The 20332-nt window shown below is 45.3% G+C and overlaps 1 protein-coding gene across 5 annotated transcripts in view; it reads left to right on the top strand.

The window, feature by feature from the left end:
- DPP6 (dipeptidyl peptidase like 6) overlaps positions 1-14145 on the top strand; it is a 643433-nt gene extending 629288 nt beyond the window's left edge. For all 5 annotated transcript variants that reach the window (XM_048511783.1, XM_048511785.1, XM_048511782.1 and 2 more), the window contains exons 22-26: positions 4662-4773; positions 7459-7517; positions 10566-10638; positions 10746-10819; positions 11804-14145. In XM_048511783.1, the coding sequence (XP_048367740.1) occupies positions 4662-4773; positions 7459-7517; positions 10566-10638; positions 10746-10819; positions 11804-11947 (462 nt within the window). In that variant the 3' untranslated portion in view covers positions 11948-14145. The remainder of the gene's footprint in view (positions 1-4661; positions 4774-7458; positions 7518-10565; positions 10639-10745; positions 10820-11803) is intronic.
- Positions 14146-20332: the final 6187 nt, after the last annotated feature.

Here is a 20332-nt window from a genome sequence, read left to right as displayed (position 1 = left end):
GAAAGCAAAGTACCTTTTGCTATTTCTGAGCAATAATTCTTAATACTAAAATATCTTCAAGAAAACTTGCTTAAGTTACATATAAGTATACTTCAGTTGAAATAATCATTTAAATGCTTTATTTCTATTTTCTATTTTCGGGGTCTGTGCTTTAGTTGAAGATATTATTTTCATGAGCCTTTTACTTGCACACAAGCATTAAAAGTATCTTTTTCTGGAATGCAGGAACATTGAATGCTTTTCTTAACAAAGACACTTTTTCATGATTCTGTGAAATGACTTTAAGCTGTATTTCTGCCAGAATCTTTTTCTCTCCATTATTTTCCTAAATAATGGGGAGAAGGAAGAAATAACCTTCTGGTAAATCTAAAATCATTTCCTTTTTCTCTTTCTCTCTCTTTCTCTCACTTTCTCTCACTTTCTACCACTTTCTATTTCCTTCTTACTTTCACTCTTTTCCTTCTGTGCCTACAGATCCCCCCTTTTCAAATGCACCCTGAAAACTTGAAGGGTGCGTTTAAGCAAACTAGTGAGAACTGGAGGCGCAGAAGGACTTGAGCCTGAGGTGACTACACGTAGGGGAATATGACAGCCCTAGGTAGTCGACCTCCCAAATTTAAACCCTGATTGCCTTTCATTTTTCCCAACTCTAGTATCACAAGAACATAGCCCTGTCCACTTTACATATATAACCTTTCGTCCAACATTTTCACAAATAAAATACAATCCTTTTTTCAGACAATAGTATAGAGCGTTCAGAAGCAGATACAGCATTTCCTAATATTCTACAAGAAGTACAAACATACATAAAAGCCATCCAGGTCAGAATAGAATTCTTTGTTCCTTCCCAAGTTACATTAGCATTAGCATTGTTTCTCTTATATATCTTATAAAGGTGGCAATACACATCCAGGGGTTTTGTGGACAAATATAGAGTAGTTTGTGTGTCTGTGAGAGTTGCATGAAACCCTGTGAAACACCATCAGGTCTGGTCATATAAACTACCTCTCCCTTTTCTGGAGACCATTCAAATTGTTCAAAAGAAACTATGGAACCACAGTTATTAGGATCAATGGAACCATAGTACCTTGTGCCTTTAGTCTTACGTATGCATAAAGGAAAATATCAAGCATGTAAAGGCGGGCGGAGTGGATGGTAAGAAATGGATAATACTGTACAATAGAGACTGCAGGTTATTATGAATGAATATGGGGACATCTTGGTCCCAAGGAATAAACCTGACCATCACAAAATGTAAGCTTAGGAGGAGTTGTCTTAAAGTAATCTTGGAAATTGGAAACTGGGTGACAAACAAAATTTTCACATGAAGTCATACATGTATATACCAAGTAATCAATAGTCAAATGTTTTGCTGTGTTAGTCCTGACAAGAAGTGAAGCTCGTGAGGGACCCCAATATGGGTGTGCAGTTATAATTTTTCTTGAAAAATCAAAAGAAAAACAACTGTCACTCCCTCAGGATCTCTTAACTAGTAGATAGAAGAAAAATAATGGGGGCACAATACAAATGAGGGAACGGGTCGTTGAGTGATCCAAGCTCCTGGCCACTGCACAGGAGGAGGATGCAATGTATAGTATGGACCAGGAATATACAAGGTCTCCTTCTAATAAAACCTGGCAGTCATGTGATTTGACATGTGATAATACAAGATTTTCAACACTGTTCTATTTTTGGGACCCAAAACCACACTCAGCCTCGCAAGTCTTCAGAGGATGTCTTGATTGTAGTTCTCAACTGCAGAATGTCTATAAGTCTATGATGTAAAACGGGGCCCAGGTTCTTTAAAGGAAAAACCTGGAAGTCTCTTACCGCCAACAAAGTCAATCAGAGTCCGAGTCCATGGTAGAACAATCAGTCCCCTTGCTTGCAAGAAAACAACAACAATTTGCAGAATCAGAAGGAACAACAGAACTAACAGGAACAACGGATTCCGGGAGACAGCTGGATTGGTGGCGTTGAAAGCGTGAAGCGCAAATTAGGGCCAAGCTCTGAACTCCATACTTCTGGTCTTTCTACTGCGTTTTCTCGAGCTTGTGTTACAGGAGGCGGGTTGGCACGCTTCAGTGTAGTGCACCCCAGGCTTTCACTCACTGCACTTTGGCCGAGGAATAGGTGGTCAGCAAGATCTGGTATGAACCCTTTCAGACTGGAGTCAGAGGTTCCTTTTTCCAGGATTTCAGGAACACCCAATCGCCCGGTTCAAAAGGATATAGCGGGGCGGTAAGTCCAGCAGGCCACATCTCGACGAGATCCCGATGGATTTGCAAGACTGAGGTGGCTAAATGACACAAAATATTGAACAGTTAGCATCCCCCCCCCTTTTCCCAGCCGTGCTGGGTTTTGTTTGCAGTTAGCAAGCCACACTAGCAGGCTACACTGGTGCTGGAGCTCTGCATATGGCTCGGAACAAAGCGACCAGCCCAGCAGCCTGTGCTGGCATGCAAACTGGGAGGGATTGTGCCTTGTACCTTGTAATGTCCAGGGTGTCCAACTCTTCGGTAACAAGGGCCAGATATGGCATAAATGTGACTTGGTCGGGCCAGGCCCTGGGCGGGTGCTACCTTGAGAGGATAGCAGATTGGAACAGGGGGGGTGGCAGCTACCTTGAGAGGCCTTATCAAGCCCACAACCCCGTTAAGGCAATCTGGTGAGAGGCTCACTAGTCCAGATCAGGAGCAAGGGGGTAAGGTTACCTCAAGTGGTTTGTGGGCCGATAAGCCCTCTCAAGGGGCCGGATCTGGACCCCAAGTCGAACGTTTGACTCTTCTGATTTATGGGGTGTATCCACTGGTGGGATTCAGCAGGTTCGCACCACTTCGGCAGAACCGGTCGTTAAAATGGTGCTTGTAGACAACCAGTTGTAAAATTATTTGAATCCCACCACTGGAACCGGTTTTTAAATTATTTGAGTCCCACCACTGGGTGTATCTCGTGCTTAAACAACTGGTCGTTGCCTTGAAGGGCTTTTTCTAATTGAGCCATCCGTCGCCATTTCTTTCTAAATCATATCTTGAAAGAGGAAAGGACCAGCTGCTGGTGAGAAAATGTTGATTCTTTTATTTAAAAATAAGATTTTCATATCAACGCACAGCTAATACTTCTTGCTTCAGGCCTGCTCAGTTGTGACAGGAGCTAATCAAGCCTCCAAAAGTGCTGCTGATTTGCCCGGCGAGGGACGGAAGAGCAATGAGCTGCTTAATTTTAAGCTGGGAGTTCCTAGGGAAGAATCAAGGTGTATCTGAGGGCTGTAAGGAAGGCCGCACAGGTCATTAGAGCACCCTGGTTAAATAGCGAGTCTGCAGATTAATTTATTAAGGGTGTCTGGGGGACTGGATGCAAAAAGCTTAGCACAGGATCTGGGGTGTTAATGCCTTCTGATGCCCTTCTTAGCAGTGAAGTAGGCAAGCAAAACCTCCAAGTGATAGATTTGTTGCTGGGCTGTAATATCAGTCTCAGTCTCAGTCTCAGTCTCTCTCTCTCTCTCTCTCTCTCTCTCTCTCTCTCTCTGGGAGGGAGGGAGGGAGGGAGGGGCTCTTTTCATCAAATACTTGCAGCACATGAAAAAACAGTTGTCTTAAAGAGAAAGGCTAGCTTAGAGTCTTGCCTCTGCTGGTGTTACGTAAGGAGGTCTCTTTTTTAAACAGAGAGGTGCTCAAGCATACAACATACACACACTACACACAGAGACACAAAGACACCATATACAACACAGTGGTACAACCCAGCAGCATCTGGGTTTACAACTCCCTTGGTTTTACTTAGATTCTAAAACAGTGGTAAAAACCGTGGTTCCCAGATAAGCATCTTTTGGAGAATGTGAACCTCATAGTAAGGGGTGTTGCACTAACAGCGCTGTTCTAAGGAGTCTTTCCAGAGAGTAAGCACTCTCGACTAGACATCCGTGGGATTCTAAGCAGATTTGCAGAGGATTTTTCACTCATGTGAACACAAAGGTTGCATTTCAGAGGGGATTTTGCTAACAAATCTGTTGGTGTGGCCCGCTGACGGTTTGGGAGTAAATTATTAAGAGACATTCAGACGGTCAAAATTAGGGATCCCCAACATGCCACCTGCTGAAGCCTTTCCCGACGCCCATTAAATGTTTTTAGAAAGTGGGAGAGGAAAGGACTGGGGTGGGGGAAAATCTGTCTGAATCTTTTCTCTAGCCTGAAGAAAATGGCGAAACATTTGTCTCTTCCTTGAATGAGACTGGCTACGGCGGAGAAGCACACAACTTAGCTGAGTCCACAGCCTTTGCAGTCAGTTGACTCTGTCTTGCGGCAGGGACACAATTAAGAACCTGATAAATGGAGCAGCCTGGAAGAGCTGGCCACACTGCCGCTTGAGATACCCGCCTCTAGGAGTCCATTGATGTGCAATTGAGCTGCTCCAAGGTGTACAAATCAAACATTCCTTAAATTCTGTCCTCCCCACAAGCTGGTGACTGCATTCAGCTGATTGCAGTTCTGAGAGTCTGAGGTCACTCTGGACTCAACTACGTTAACATTGCAGGGTAAAGGTAAAGGTAGCCCCCTGTGAAAGCACCAGGTCATTACTGACCCACAGGTTGACGTCATGTCGCAACATTTAACATTGTACTGGTGAACCGATTGTATCGATTCCTTCCCTTTGCCTCTTAGGACTATGGGGGCTACTTAAGTGCTTACATCCTTCTTTCCGGAGAAGAGAACAAAGACGAAATCTTCTTGTGTGGCGCTGCTCTTTCGCCATTGACAGACTTCAAGTTGTACGGTAAGAACCAACCCCATCAGGCGCACAGCGTTCCTGCGGGGTGTGTTTTGCAGCTCAGGGATTGGCCCTCGGCAAGTGGAGAAACTTCCACGGGGCTCTGAAATCACCTCTTTCGGTGCTGGCTCGGTTGACTTCAGTGCTCCCTTGCAACCACCTCTTCTGGTCTTCTTATGCAGCCAGCCCTGCCAGCTTCTATGGCCATTTATGCATGTAGTGTATTGTCGAAGGCTTTCATGGCCGGAATCACTGGGGTGCTGTGTGGTTTCCGGGCTGTCTGGCCGTGTTCTAGCAGCATTCTCTCCTGACGTTTCGCCTGCATCTGTGGCTGGCATTTCCAGAGGATCTGATAGTATCTGTGGCTGGCATCTTCAGAGGATCTGGTTGCTTTCCTTTCCTACTATCAGATCCTCTGAAGATGCCAGCCACAGATGCAGGCGAAACGTCAGGAGAGAATGCTGCTAGAACACGGCCAGACAGCTCAGAAACCACACAGCACCCCTATGCATGTAGTGTTTACTGCTGTGTGTTTCTTAGTCAGTTTTCCCCGTGGTTTTCTGTTTCAAAGGGTTTCTCCCACTGCTGCACACAGCTGAGCCAATGCACCCTCTTGCCCATCATCCACTGCCTTGTCCTATCTGCATGGGGAAGAACTGCTGTTGTGTGGGTAGGGAAAGCCAGAAGGAACAAGGAAACCCAAAGAAGCAAAATGCATGTTGTCATGCCCCCACAGAGCCTTTGTTTATTTCCCCTTTAAGATTTAGTTTCCCCACAGTTAGAATGGGTTTAGCTATGTTTTGTATAGTATTCAATGGGAGGGAACCTTATTTAGTTCTGCCCCTTTAAGAAGCCCTAGGGCTGGTGTTCTACGGCAGTTATTACCCAGCAACCCGTCTGATTTTGGCAGTTAGGTGCCAACGGAAGCTGGGTGACAGCAATAAGTTAGGCAGTCAAAGATGTTCTAGGCTCACAGTATTTAAGTTAAACAGTCATAGATGTTCTAGGCTCACAGTATTTAAGTTAAACAGTCATAGATGTTCTAGGCTCACAGTATTTATGTTAACAAATTCCAGACTCCAGAAACTTTCTGCAACAAAGTAACCTTTATTTAGTTAGACCTGGGAGGAGTCAGGGTCTGTCAACGTTGTTACAATTAAAGCTTTAAGTATTGAACTGTTAACTGAGTCAGTGAGTCTCACATTCTGCTTTGGCCGGGTGCAGGGCACCTAAACAACCACCTGGGAAGCAGAACACATGTTAATTCCCTTTGCTTTCCCTGCGAAGGGAGGGAATTCACATTTTGCTGCGTTTCAATCATTGCGTGGCTTCACTAATCTGTGACATGGTAAGTTCAGGAGCAGGGGAAAATGTGTGCGCAACCAGGAATCTGACTGGAAGGAGTGCACAGCCAAGAATCACTGCAGGGCAGACCACAAGAGCATAAATGGCCTTATTGGATGTGCGTAAAGTACCACCAAGCTGCAGCCAAAGCGTGGAAACCCTGTAGGGTTTTCCAGGTGAGGTACATTCAGAGTTGATTTGCCATTGCATTATTCTACATAATGATCCTGGCATTCCTTGGGGGTCTCCCATCCAAGTACTAGCCAGGGCTGACCCTGCTTAGCTTCTGAGATCTGACAGGATCAGGCTAGCCTGGGCCATCCAGGCCAGGGTCTCAGCTTGTACACTACCCTAAAAAAAAATATGATTTCAGCCAGTGGTGGGATACAAAAAATTTAGTAACAGGTTCCCATGGTGGTGGGATTCAAACTGTGGCATAGTGCCAATGGGGCTGGGTAGGACACGACAGAGGCTGGGCATTCCTGGGTGGGGCCGTGGCAAGGACGCAGCCGCTGTACCAGTCCTTGGGCGGGAAACAAATGCACGCAGGCGCAGGCTGCCACGCACGCCGGTGCACCTCCTGCTAGACTGCTTCAAGTTCTGCGCGCTACTGCTGAGAGGAGAGGCGTAACTAAGGCCAAAATCACATGGCAAAATCACCCATTAGTAACCCCCTCTCGGCACACACAAATAATTAGTAACCTACTCTCGGGAACCTGTGAGAACCTGCTGGATGCCACCTCTGATTTCAGTCCTTGAAAAGGAACTTGGAGGTGGATGGATAATGACTGTGAAATTTCAGAAAGGGTGGGGGAGGGCTGAGCAGGAGACCCTTTGTCCAGAGGAACCTATTTCCTTGCCCAGAATATTCACTTTGCTCTCCAAGTGAAAAGTAAGCAGAGCAGCAGCAAATTTAGCAAATATATGCAAATAGAATTCGTGTGCATCACATTGTGCCAATCCAGTCATTTTCTGTAGCGCCAGTGCATACGGAAATTAAAATGCTGTGTTTTAGATTGCTTTATCCCTGGATTCATATTTTCTGTGATGAAAAGCTGAACGTTGCTCAAAACATTTCAGGTTTTTCATTATCATTTGTCATAACTTTGCCGCTGCAGTCTGTTGCTGACAGTATTTTCCCGCCATGTTGGTTTTGGTGATGCCTTTCTGGTTGGACTACCAATTTCTTGTGCCCTTGATGCCTTTTGTGTTTGAGTGGCAAGATGCCCGGGAGGGTGAGGCCAGGCCTCAAAGAAATGCCCTCCGTTTTATGTTTAGTACCTAAGAAAGTTGCTATCAGCTTCCTAACTAACACCTAACTAACCTCTCTCTTTCTCTCTCTTTCAGCTTCAGCGTTTTCGGAAAGATACTTGGGATTGCTGGGGATTGACAATAAAGCATATGAGGTAATAGTGTCAATGCCATAGCCAGTGATAAGAACATCTGTTACTGGTGGAAACACAAGATGACGGTTAAAAACAGGAACATGGCTAGCAGGAGAAGATCCGATTTTAAAGACAGTGTTGTATATAAATCAAAAACTCCCTGAGGTTCGGCTGACTGCTTTAGGGTAATATGACAAGAGGGGTGATAAAGTTCTTTGGCCTCTTGGATCTGAAGAGCCTGGCCCCGTGGATGTCATTTTGTGCACCTTTGTTACCTGTAAGAAACAGACATTTCTGTCCTAATAACATCTGGGAGCAGAGGGCAGATGGGTTTCATGTCTTGTTAAAGGCACAACCAACGCCTGAGAAGTTTTTGAAACTTGCTTTGTGAATAAATTCCTTCCAGAAGAGATAAAAAGAAAAATTGGATTCCCCCTGATTACAGGATCCTTTCAATGGATGTAAAACCCATCTTTCCTTGTACTTTGTACCTTTCGAATAGATGTCCTCTGTTCGCACAACATCCAGATCCACCGTGGCTTAGAGGCAGAGCATCTGCCTGGCATGCAGAAGGGCCCAGGTTCAATCCCCGGTACCTCCAGTTAAAAGGAGCAGGTGGATGGTCAATGCTGGAGAGCCACTGCCAGTCTGAGTAGACAATACTGTCCTTGATTGACCAAGAGTCTCAATAAGCTAAGGCAGGTGATATAAAAGGCCCCCATTGGATAGCTGCAATACTGTCCTTAATGGACCAAGAGTTTCAATGAGCTAAGGCAGGTGATATAAAAGGCCCCCGTTTGATAGCTGCTCCCAGCCAGCCAGTGCTGACCCTGATGGACTGATGGTCTGACTCAGTAGAAGGCAGCTTCAGGTGCGTTTAGATGCTGATCCATCCAGACTGGCTTGGTCTGTACAGCCTCTTGATACTCTCCTCCAACCACACTTGCACAAAGAGCTGTTGCCCTTCCTCTGACTCTTCTCTTAATGGTGTACAGGAATCTGGTGATGACTGCTGCTAGACCAACGCTTGCAGTCTCATATGTGGAGAGATCACCTCCCATGACCTGCACTGTTCTAAGGGCATAAGAAGAGCCCTTTTGGATCACACCAGCGGTCCATCTAGTCCAGCATCTGATCTCGCACAATGGCCAATCAATAAATAAATGTTTGGACATACTAAGGCAGAAAACCTAAATGTCAGGTTGAGGAGAATGTGGAAGATGTCCATCTGGGAATAGTAACTGCAGTTTGTTTCCATTCATAGATACTGACACGTAGGGTTTCCAGGTAATTGCTACAGCTCTGTGCTGTAGTAATCCAATCCTTTGTAACCTTTAACCTTTTGTCTCAGCTACAACTGGAGATTGGATGAGTTGCCTCACCTGTGAGGACAGATGAAGATGTCTGTATACATAATAGTCAGAATCTTGTATTTCTAACATTTCGCCTGAAACCGTGGAGAATCTCTGTATTCTGCTGCGTTTGACCTGCAGACAACACGATGCTGCTATTCTTTTTTTTACCCTGGGAGGAAGGAAATCAAGATATATTCTCGGATGACACCAAATATTTTGTGTACAAATTTCTACCTCTCCATGATAATTAGGCCCAAGATGTTATCACTAATATAATATACGATGTGTTGTCGAAGGCTTTCATGGCCAGAATCACTAGGGTGTTGTGGGTTTTCCGGGTTGTATGGCCGTGAAGATGATAATGAAGATGATCCTCTGAAGATGCCAACCACAGATGCAGGCGAACACAACCATACAACCCGGAAAACCCACAACACCAATATAAGATGTCTGTAAGCAGCCCTTGGGGTAGAAATGCCAGATATTGACCGAACGTGTCTCACCCATTGTCATCTGCACCTAGTGGAGAACCAGTGCAGTTTCCTCACTTGCTTCTCCTTGGTTTTATCCTCACATCAACCCTGGGAGATATGGATTCCCTACAAATGTGTGGTTGGAAAGGTCTGCTGTACCATTTATCAATGACCTGCAGTTTTGGATGGACAGCATTCCTGGTAGCTACAGCTCTGAAAAGCTGAGGAAAGCACATACTTGGATGGGATCTTTCATCCTGCCCTTTTGAATACAGCCCAGGCTGCCAAAAGAGACTGAGAGTGATGCTGGAACTCGGGCTGAATCACCACAGGGCAAAACAGGGGGGGAAACTCCTTTGGAGGAGGAGGAGTTTGGATTTATATCTCCCCTTTCTCTCCTGTAGGAGACTCAAAGGGGCTTACAATCTCCTTGCCCTTCCCCCCTCACAACAAACACCCTGTGAGGTAGGTGGGGCTGAGAGAGCTCCGAAAAGCTGTGACTAGCCCAAGGTCACCCAGCTGGCGTGTGTGGGAGTGCACAGGCTAATCTGAATTCTCCAGATAAGCCTCCACAGCTCAGGCAGCAGAGCTGGGAATCAAACCCGGTTCCTCCAGATCAGAGTGCACCTGCTCTTAGCCACTGCTCTTAGCTACTACACCACTGCTGCTCCCTGGTGCTGCTCCTGGTGTTTTGGACATCCTCTACCCAGTGGCTGCTCTGGATGGGCTGCAGTGTGAACTATGAGTGACACAGCTCTCCAACGGCTTCTGTAAAAGTGACTGTGATCACATATACAAAGCGTATAAGTTTCTGTGCTAGAGGAGGGGGTCTTGAGTCAGTGGAAGAGCATCTGCTGGGCATGCAGAAGGTCCCCGGTTCAAATCCAGACATCTCCATATAAAGAACAAAGTTAGTAGGTGTTGTGAAAGATCTCATCCTGATTCTGGGGAGCAGATACTGGTTAGAGCAGACAGTGAGAAGACTGGTGGGCCACTGCCAGTAGCAGAGAGCTGGACTAGATGGACTCTGGTCTGATCCAGCAGGCTTGTTCTTATGTTCTTCTTTATCTTGAAGGACCAAGGGTCTGAGTCATTCCAAGAAGCTTCTTGTGATCCTTTCAGTTTGGTATAACTGCCCAGTGTTTGTGTTATTAGTTCTCCAGGTTCAGTTGCATGCAATGAGAGAGTTACTGGTGTCGTGCATGAAAGGTTGCCACTCACCTGCCTTTTGCTCTTCTCAGATCACCAAACTGTCCCACCGAGTGATGTCAACAAAGGACCAAAAGTTTTTGATCATCCACGCAACAGCTGATGGTGAGAGGCCAACCCAAACTCAGCACATTTTGCATGGTTAAAATCTATTTTTTGATTTCTTCCCCCTGTATTCCTTGACACTCATTGATTTTAATCTGGTTTTACAGAGAAAATCCACTTCCAACACACTGCTGACCTCATTACTCACCTAATTAAGGCAAAGGCTAATTACAGCTTGCAGGTAAAGTATTCTGTGATCATTTCTTGCATCCCTACAGGGGTGAGAATACAGAGTCAGAGTTTAGAAACCTGTGTCATTCAGTAGAAATACCGAGTCGGTCCTCTGGGGTTTCATGCATCCCACGTCGCTATGACTCCTGGTCATATTTTCTTGCAATATTGCAGATGTGTAGCATCATATAGGAAATGTGGAGGCTGAGAACTGGAAGCAGCAGGAGGAAAGCAGAACCAATTGCATTAGGAGGGGTGGAGCTTTTGTTACTGCTTTCATGCTGATTTCATTCAATACTAGAACCAGGGGGCATTCATTGAAAATGCTGGGGGGAAGAATTAGGACTAATAAAAGGAAACACTTCTTCACACAACATGTGATTGGTGTTTGGAATATGCTGCCACAGGAGGTGGTGATGGCCACTAACCTGGATAGCTTTAAAAGGGGCTTGGACAGATTTATGGAGAAGTCGATCTATGGCTACCAATCTTGATCCTCCTTGATCTCAGATTGCAAATTCCTTAGCAGACCAGGTGCTCAGAAGCAGCAGCAGCAGCAGAAGACCATTGCTTTCACCTCCTGCATGTGAGCTCCCAAAGGCACCTGGTGGGCCACTGCGAGTAGCAGAGCTGGACTAGATGGACTCTGGTCTGATCCAGCAGGCTCGTTCTTATGTTCTTATGTTCATCCATGATGTTACCCCATGACTTTTGTATCTCCCATTTAGTAGCCTTCCCACCTTTAACAACAGCAGGCAAGCAAGTCAGCAGAGGAGTAATGGTGATAATGCACTGATTTTGAATGGGCTTTGCCTGCACAGGCTGAACGTGGATTCTTCCAGCCAGTCAGTCAGTCAGTCGATTTATTTACGGTCATTGACCAGCAAGGCACAAAAGAATTAAAATGTGGATTCTCCCAAAAGTGCGCTCCTGGCTGATCTGCTGGTCCACGTTCCCGGAAGCCCGGCTCACCCTGTCGGTCATTCTTTTTCAGATATACCCGGACGAGGGCCATTACTTCAGCCCCGCTTTGGAGCAGCACTTGTACAAGTCGGTTGTCAGTTTCTTTGCGGATTGTTTCAAAGGCCAGGACAAAGTCCCAGTAGCACCAACAAAAGACGATGAAGATGAGGATTAACCCTTTGGGCTTGTGCTCAGAAAGCACAAGACCCTTTGTAATAAGAATATGCAACTGAATCTCTGTTTTGTTTTGTTTTCCTTCCTGGAGAAAGGTGCGTTACACGAGCATGTTTTTGCCAGAACTGGAAGGCGGAAGCAGCTCGGCTGCTTTCTCCTGGATCGTGACGCCTTCTTGCGCGGAAGAACATTTAAGCATGTGGGACTCAGCAGAAGCTGCTGTTTAAAACAAAGGAAGAAAAAGGATTGTCTCACTTTTCTTGCCACAAAGTGACTTCTGGAGTAAGATGCTCGATCGGGAAACCGGACTGAGAAGGAGATTACCCCATGAATTGCTAGATGACTATTTTAAAAAGGCCCTTTGCATTGGAAGGATTCGTGCAGTAGCAATGGAAACCCAGCACCCCTCTGTAGTAGGAACCCCCCTTTAGTTAGCGCTTCTTTGTCTCAGATAAGACTACCAACCATGGAATAAAGATTATAGCACAATTATTTTTCAAAGGTACTGATTCATGATGTGTTGTTTGCCCGTCATCCTCTTCCGCCCGTTGCTACCTTGCTGCTCCCTTGATCAGAGGATTCCTTTGTACAAAACTCTGCTGTAGCTATCACTAACATTTAATTCAGTTGATGTACTGTACAGATTTCTGTATATAGTTTTTACCTGTTGCTCCCTTTTACTTCAGTCTTGTATGGATTCTTTAGCTTTACAGTGCATTTTTTGGTAAGGAAGTTGGGGGGGGGGCAGGCGGACTAAACGTTTCAAATGATGAGGTCGAGCGTTCCTGCTTTAGATACCTTGAAGTTCGTCCAAAGCACCTAGAAGTGTTTCTAGTAAGCTTGCTTTAATGCACTGATTTCAACTTAGCTATGTGATTTGGAATAATCCTTATTGACATCAAATGTCTTGTATTGTGGTTCGAAAAGAAGCACCTTCCCTTATAATCAAGAGGGCAACGAAAACTTTTGCATCCCATGGTTCAGAATTTGCCTAGTTTTGTCAAAATCCCAACAGCCATGAGAAGACACTTCTGGGTCCTCACTGTTGCAGACGGAAGGGGGAAGCAGAGTGGTGTCTCCTAAGGTTTTCCTGTTGTGTAGAGTAAATGGAGGCGGTACTTCCTGTCTCACCCTTGCAGGATACATGTAATTTTCTCCTAATTTCTCCCTCTCGCTTTCTATTTCCCCAACCTGCAGTCTCTGCCAATTCAGATATGTATCTTTGTCAAGGAAGCTTTGACTTCTGAAAGTTTATACCCCAAGGTTGGTTATTACGATGCTGATAAGATTTGGATTTGGAGGTTGCAAATACACATTCCCTCTTTTCCCGGAATGTTAAACCAAACCTGCTCTGGAATAGCCATTTTTCTTTACCACCATAGTCCTGAGAAAAGTCAAACCTGTTTGAAACTTGTCTGAATGCCTTTTGAATTCATTCCACTTATTTTTTTCCCCTTTTTGGTTGCTATTGTTGCTTCCTGTAAATTATTCTGACCAAATGTACAGCTAGTATGAATACTGTATAATTCATTTTGTTGTATATAAAAGGAATGTAAGTCTATTATTTGTCAAGTCCCCAGATCCAGTATTAAGTCTTGTGTTCAGCATGCATGAAGTAACACTCGTTTGCTTATTAAGACCCCCCTTAGAGGTATTCACTTGAACTATATCAGCCCGTGTGATTCCTTTTGATTGTTTTGACAGCTTGAATGTCAATGCAGGTTTCTACATTTTTACAGTGTGCTGTTGGTAAAAACACTCATCCCCGGCAGCAAACGCAATGTGGATAATTTTCACGGTGTTCTTCATTTTGTGTCTCCATTTGTTTTAGGTTCAGTCTGTTGACTGTCGGTGGTAATTAGATCATCATGGGAGATAAACCAGTAACTCAAACAAAAAAAAGGGGGGGTGAGGGACAATCAAACCGTTGTTATGTTATTTGCTTATTATTTACCGTGCAGCAGAATCTGTATGAATGGGGACTGCAGAGCGATGCAGTTTTCTTCGGCCAAACGCCAAGCAGACCACTGGAATGCGACGTGTCCACGTTTCAGTATTCTTACGGGCTTGCGAGCCTGCCCTGAACTGTCTCAGAGGAGCCCGGCCACCTGCTCTGCCTGTAATGTTTTGTAGAGGGAAAGCCAAGGTGTGGCATGGCAGCATTTGTTCATTCATAAAAAATAAAGCATTATTTTACCACCCAGGTTACTGTGGTTATTTTTTGTGAAATAGCTGTGTGACTTTTGCAGGTGGTGCCACTTGACGCAAACTGTAATGTCTGCCTGGATTGCACCGCAAGGCTGAATGTATTCCCAGTAAATCAAATGTAAGCTCGGTGAGCTGTGCTGACCCTGCTGCATTGGATGTGTTCCTAAATCCCATTGGAAGAAGAAGAGTTGGTTTTTATACTCTGCTTCTCTCTACCTTTAAGGAGTCCCAAAGTGACTTACAATCACAATCCCTTCCTCTCCCCTCAGCAGGGGCACATTGTGAGGTAGGTGGGGCTGAGAGAGTTCCGAGAGAACTGTTGACCCTTCTGCACATGCAAAATAATGCACTTTCAATCCCCTTTCACAATTGTTTGCAAATGGATTTTGCTATTCTGCACAGTAAAATCCAGCTGCAAAGTTGATTGAAAGTGCATTATCCTGCATAGGCAGAAGAGGCCTAAGGTCACCCGGCAGGCTTCATGTAGAGGAGAGGGAATCAAACCTGTTTCTTCAGATTAGAGTCCAGTGCTCTTTAACCACTGTACCATACTAGCTGCTTCTGTACTTGTGTGCCTACTGGGTGGATATGATTCTACAGTTGTGGCTATCGTTAACCACTGATTCTGCAGTGGTTCGCTTCACCTCATGCCAGTCAGATCACTGGCAAAGCATGGGTAGTGTTGTGGGGCAGCAGATATACATCTCTGCCTGTGCCAAAAAACGCACGGTAATATCCCTTATCTGACGAAAGCTAAGTACACACCCAGCCACTGCTGCCGCCTGCTTGTAATGTTGACTTATAAGCCTGTCTGAAGGGTCAGTTCTAATTCAATTAGTGTTGCGAGATAACAGACTTAATGAATTCACATTTTTGTGAACAGATGAAAGGTGCCTAGTGCCGGGGCAGGAGCTGAAGGGGAAAGTCGGCCTGACATGTCAGGCGTCTGCTCCTGTTTAGACAATGAGTATTGACTAAAAGAATGATTCAGGAAATCACCAATTCAAGTCTCACCTCAGCCATCAAGCTCAGTCAGTAGGTGCTGGTGAGACCCTGCTGTGCAGCAAGGAGATAAGATGGCCTACCTTATAGAGCTGTTGTGAGGATTTCAGTGATGCTACTTAGCATTTCCCTAAGAGACTTTCAGGACAGTGGCCGTGTTAGCCTGTAGTTGAAGAGTAGGATTCAAGTCTACTAGCTCCTTAAAGACCAATAACATTTCCAGAGTATGCTCTTTTGATATCTTGGCATCACATGAAGGAAGCAATGATTCTCGAAAGCTTATATCCCAGATATCTTTTGGGTCTTTATGATGCTAGCTAGCTGGACTTGAATCTTGCTCTATCTCAGCATAGCTTTCTGTCCTGACCAAGGTAGTCCCGGCCAGCCTGACCTCATCAGGTCTCCGAAGCTAAGCAGGGACGACCCTGGCAAATATTTGGATCTGAGACCTCCAAGGAGTACCAGGGGCATGATGTGAAGGCAGGCAGTAGCCAACCACCTCTGAACTTATCTTGCCAGCATGGGTCACCACAACTCAGATATGATCTGGCACAGAGGGAGGGAGGGAGGGAGAGAGAGAGAGAGAGAGAGAGAGAGATAAAGGTGCTTGTGGGGGAAGGAATCTGGAAGGCTTTATCTCAATCAGAAGTTTCATCTTTGAAACTACAGTTTCTCCCAGTGGTCTTTGAGTTCTGAAGGGCCAACTCAATGGCGTGGTTTCTGCAATGAGTAGGTTGCCAAGGGCTGCAACTTCAGAATTTTTCCTGCGCATAAGTGGCTATTCCCTTCAGATTGAACTACTGAGTTAGAATTCCTGCATCAATGTGTTGAACAGAAGAAGCCAGCATCCAGGAGACTTCTCAGTTTGCAAAAGAGCCCCATGCGTGAGACCAGCTTGGTGTCTGAATGCCGTCACCTTTCGAAGCATTAATGCACAAATGCATCAGGTTGTGAAAGCTCACGCCGTTGTTCTGGGGGCTGATTCCTGCATCCTTCAGATGACCCATGCACTTGTTCTGACTGCAGCATCTGTCAGCCGCACGGCAGAGGGCAATCCGTGCTGGTTATTTGAACTGACGTGCAGTTTGTACAGGAAACTGGTAGCTGGAATTCTCCACCCATTTAAAATTCTCCGTATTGTTTTCTTTTCCCCCAGCTGGGATATGGTAGCTGCAATAGTTTTTTTTTTAAAAGAAAAAAAACCTTAAAAAAATAAATACACAGGACTTCAGGTAGAATTGGGCACAGCAAACGTGTGAAGTGCAGTGCTGGAAATTCAGCTTGCTGCCTTCTCCATCTAAAGGTGTTTTTAAGCAGGGTGAAACAAATTAATGTTTTGTACATTGACATGCAAAAACTGGACATGCCCCTCGGCAACTACTCAGCGAGTTGTGAATGAGCCTATCTTGGTACTCTGATGAGTGTATCTGTAGCATAAATTTTTAACTTCAATCAAGGGACCTGTATTACCTTTTTAGCAGGGCTTTACACAAGGTAGCCAAGCTCTGTCGCTCCTCCACCCCTTTATCCTGTGTTTCCCCAGTACCTGGTTGCTTGTGCAACTTTTTGGCAAAACATGCTACCAATCTGCATCGGTGGGGAGGTTCAGGGGCCTGATACAGTTCAATTTCCTGCCATTCACAGTGACACAAATGCCACCAGCCAATCAGAGCGTGGCAGCTCATGCGCGATGCACGCCCAGTTAATTCTTTGTTTTAGCTTCGTTATCGTTTTGTTTCGTTTCGGTCTAACGTTTGACTGAGGGAACGAGAGCAAGGCACACTCTTCTGTATTGTTATAACATTATAACATTTAAATGCAGAGGGGGTGCCTTGTTCATGGTCTCACGTCTTCATGGGCTGACGTGATGACGTGAAGAGAAGTTCCCGCCCCAACACGGCACAGTAAAATCCAGCTTCAAAGTGCATTGAAAGTGGATTATTCTGCATGTGTGGAAGGGGCCTGAGTCATTCTAGCCTTGATTGGATTTCTTCTGCACCAAATAGAAACACACTTAAAAATTTACTACTTGCTCTCTAAGTTGTTATAAAGTTAGATCCTAGTTATTCGTATTAATAAGGTCCATGCCTTTCTCAACTAAGTCTATTTACTTCTTCTATTCCACCACCCAATCACAAACTATCAGTTCATTTTTCAAAAAGTCTCTCTGAGGTTTCCAATTATGAATTGATTTAGATAGGTTCTTTAGTTTGGAAGTTTAGCCATCTCCACCGGTTCCGATAACTTCACAAACGATTCTTCCATTGGAGGTATAGATGCAGTTTTCCATTTTTGTGGACATGCTGATGTCAAATACAAAAACAATGTGCCACTTTTTTCCCAACATGTTTCTGTTTTCTGCTTCTGGTTTCATTTGTATATTAAACTTTAAAACCTTCTGAATTGTTAAATGTGTTGGCATCCAATTTTTTTTTTGGCTTTACTACAAGTCCACCATGAATGATAAAAAGTCAATTCACGATGTTCCCATTTCCAACACACATTCGAAAATGTTTTCATACCTCTTTGCCAATTTCCCCAGCTACAAATACCAACGATACCTCATTTTACAAAAATCCTCTTTAAGACTGGGATCTGATGTAAATGTAAACCCCTTTAACCACTAAACCAACTTGTAAAACTTGTTCCCTTTGGGTGTGCTCCAAATCTTTTCTGAAGGACTTTTGCCCATCAAGCTGAGCACCGTACTCCATACTGCAAGTCTTCCCACTATTGGTATATAAATCTCTGCCATTGAAGCAGTTGGCTGCCTTCTGCCCAGCCGAGCCCTGAATAATTGAAGGAGCATTTGTGGGTTTGGTGCTGAAAAATCCTAACAGCTGTGCTGTATTTTGATATTTATGAAGGCAGCTAAATTATGCATGGGTCAGGGCATGAAGCTCGGCATGACACTTATTATTACCCGAGTCCCAGCAACTACAGGCTCCCCATTCATTTAATTCTGGCCCCACTGTGTTGTCAGGTGTGACTGGTGGCTACTGCTGGACTTAATCAACCAAGCTGGAAGGTTTCAATTCCAGCCCGGAGACTTGACAGACAGTTTTTCACTGCAGTTCTGATATTTGTTCTTTAAAAAATCAGAACTGTCCCCTGTATATTAGTGCTGATGCATGACAGAGCCAGTCGGAGCAATAACTGAACTTGCCAGCTAAGCAGTCCGTGGCATCAGCCTGTTACAAAATCTTAACTAAAATTCCTGCAAAGGGAAAAAAAAAGAAGAAAGACCTTATGGGACTTCCAAAAGAGGTTATCACGTGAAGCAATAAAACTAACCAATAAAAGTGGGTCACAATGGCTACCTTGGAATCGCACATGAATCCTGTGGAGCAACCTTTGCGGCAATCCTTTGGAGCAATCCTATAAAATTATGCATAGGATAGAAAATGTTGACAGAGAGAAATTGTTCTCTCTTTCTCACAATACTAGAACCAGGGGGCATCCATTGAAAATGCTGGGGGGAAGAATTAGGACTAATAAAAGGAAACACTTCTTCACGCAACGTGTGATTGGTGTTTGGAATATGCTGCCACAGGAGGTGGTGACGGCCACTCACCTGGATAGCTTTAAAAGGGGCTTGGACAGATTTATGGAGGAGAAGTCGATCTATGGCTCCCAATCTTGATCCTCCTTGATCTGAGATTGCAAATGCCTTAGCAGACCAGGTGCTCGGGAGCAACAGCCACAGAAGGCCCTTGCTTTCACATCCTGCACGTGAGCTCCCAAAGGCACCTGGTGGGCCACTGCGAGTAGCGGAGAGCTGGACTAGATGGACTCTGGTCTGATCCAGCAGGCTAGTTCTTATGTTCTTATGTTCTTAACCAGGCACCATCTTACTTGCCAAATATGACCCAAAGGAGGGGTATGATGGCACAAATAGCAGGTCCGGCACCATAAAGCTCAAGGAATGGTCTAGACCAGGGGTAGGGAACCTGCGGCTCTCCAGATGTTCAGGAACTACAATTCCCATCAGCACCTACCAGCATGGCCAGTTGGCCATGATGGTAGAGGCTGATGGGAATTGTAGTTCCTGAACATCTGGAGAGCCGCAGGTTCCCTACCCCTGGTCTAGAAGGTGCCATTTCGTTGCTGTTGTAGATGCTGGAGGAGGAGGAGGAAGAAGCCAAAATACAAAAGCTAGGTTGTGTTTTTAATGAACATTTTTCCTCGTCCTCTGCCTCAGTGTATCACTATTTGGATATGTGTTCAGTCTAGATAGCGTTATTTAACAACCAAAACAGAGCTTCTCATTGGAGGAGATAGGAGCCCTGGTACCGGTGGCCACTGAGGGAAGCAGCATGAACTTTTCATAGCCCTCCGTCCCATGTGTGGAAAGCACCATCAAGTCACAGCTAACTTATGGCAACCTGGCAGGGTCTGCAAAGCAAGAGAGATGGGTCACCTTACCTGCCTCTGTGTCATGACCCTGGAATTCCTGGGAGGTCTCCCATCCAAAAACTAACCAGGGTCATCCCTGCTTAGTTTCTGAGATCTGATGAGATCAGGCTAGCTTGAGCCATCCACATCAGGGCCCTTTTCCACAGCAGGAAACCCAAACCACAATTCAGTCAAGCCAACGGAACTCCAGTTAAGCCTGCCCTGCTCCATTGGCCTGGGGGAGGCCTTGGCTAATCTGGCTTCATTAGCTTGCAGATCTAGCAATGTTAGGGCTCATTTATTGCCCACTTCTCCCCAAATCACCTGAGCTGTCTCACCTGGCTGCACACACTCTGCTCCTTGGCACACCAGCAGTGAGCTTCAGTTGGGGCGGCATCGGCAACATGGAGATTTTTCATCCCTGTCTTGGAAGCGCCCAGTTCCAGCTGATTGGTGAAGAGGATCGAAGGCACAGAGGGATTTCACATGGGTCTAGTCAGGCCCGGGAAACCACATTTTTGCATACCCAAATAATCCCAGTCAATACATCGCTCTCCAAGCTTTAGCTTAACTGGGATGCAGCCTCATCTACTGTACTGAAAATTTTTTGTTCACCTAAACACTTCTGGGTGGGATGCACAGAGAAATACTGATGTCCAGAGCTATGGCGAGGCACAGGACCGGGAGTCCTGGATTCAGAATGTGCTCTGCTATAAAAAACAAAACCACCACCCGCAGTGGTGGGATCCAAAAATTTTAGTAACAGGTTCCCATGGTGGTG

The sequence above is a fragment of the Sphaerodactylus townsendi genome, linkage group LG11 (assembly GCF_021028975.2).
Source record: "Sphaerodactylus townsendi isolate TG3544 linkage group LG11, MPM_Stown_v2.3, whole genome shotgun sequence".
Classification (NCBI taxonomy): domain Eukaryota; kingdom Metazoa; phylum Chordata; class Lepidosauria; order Squamata; family Sphaerodactylidae; genus Sphaerodactylus; species Sphaerodactylus townsendi.
This window is presented reverse-complemented; position numbering and strand designations above follow the sequence as displayed.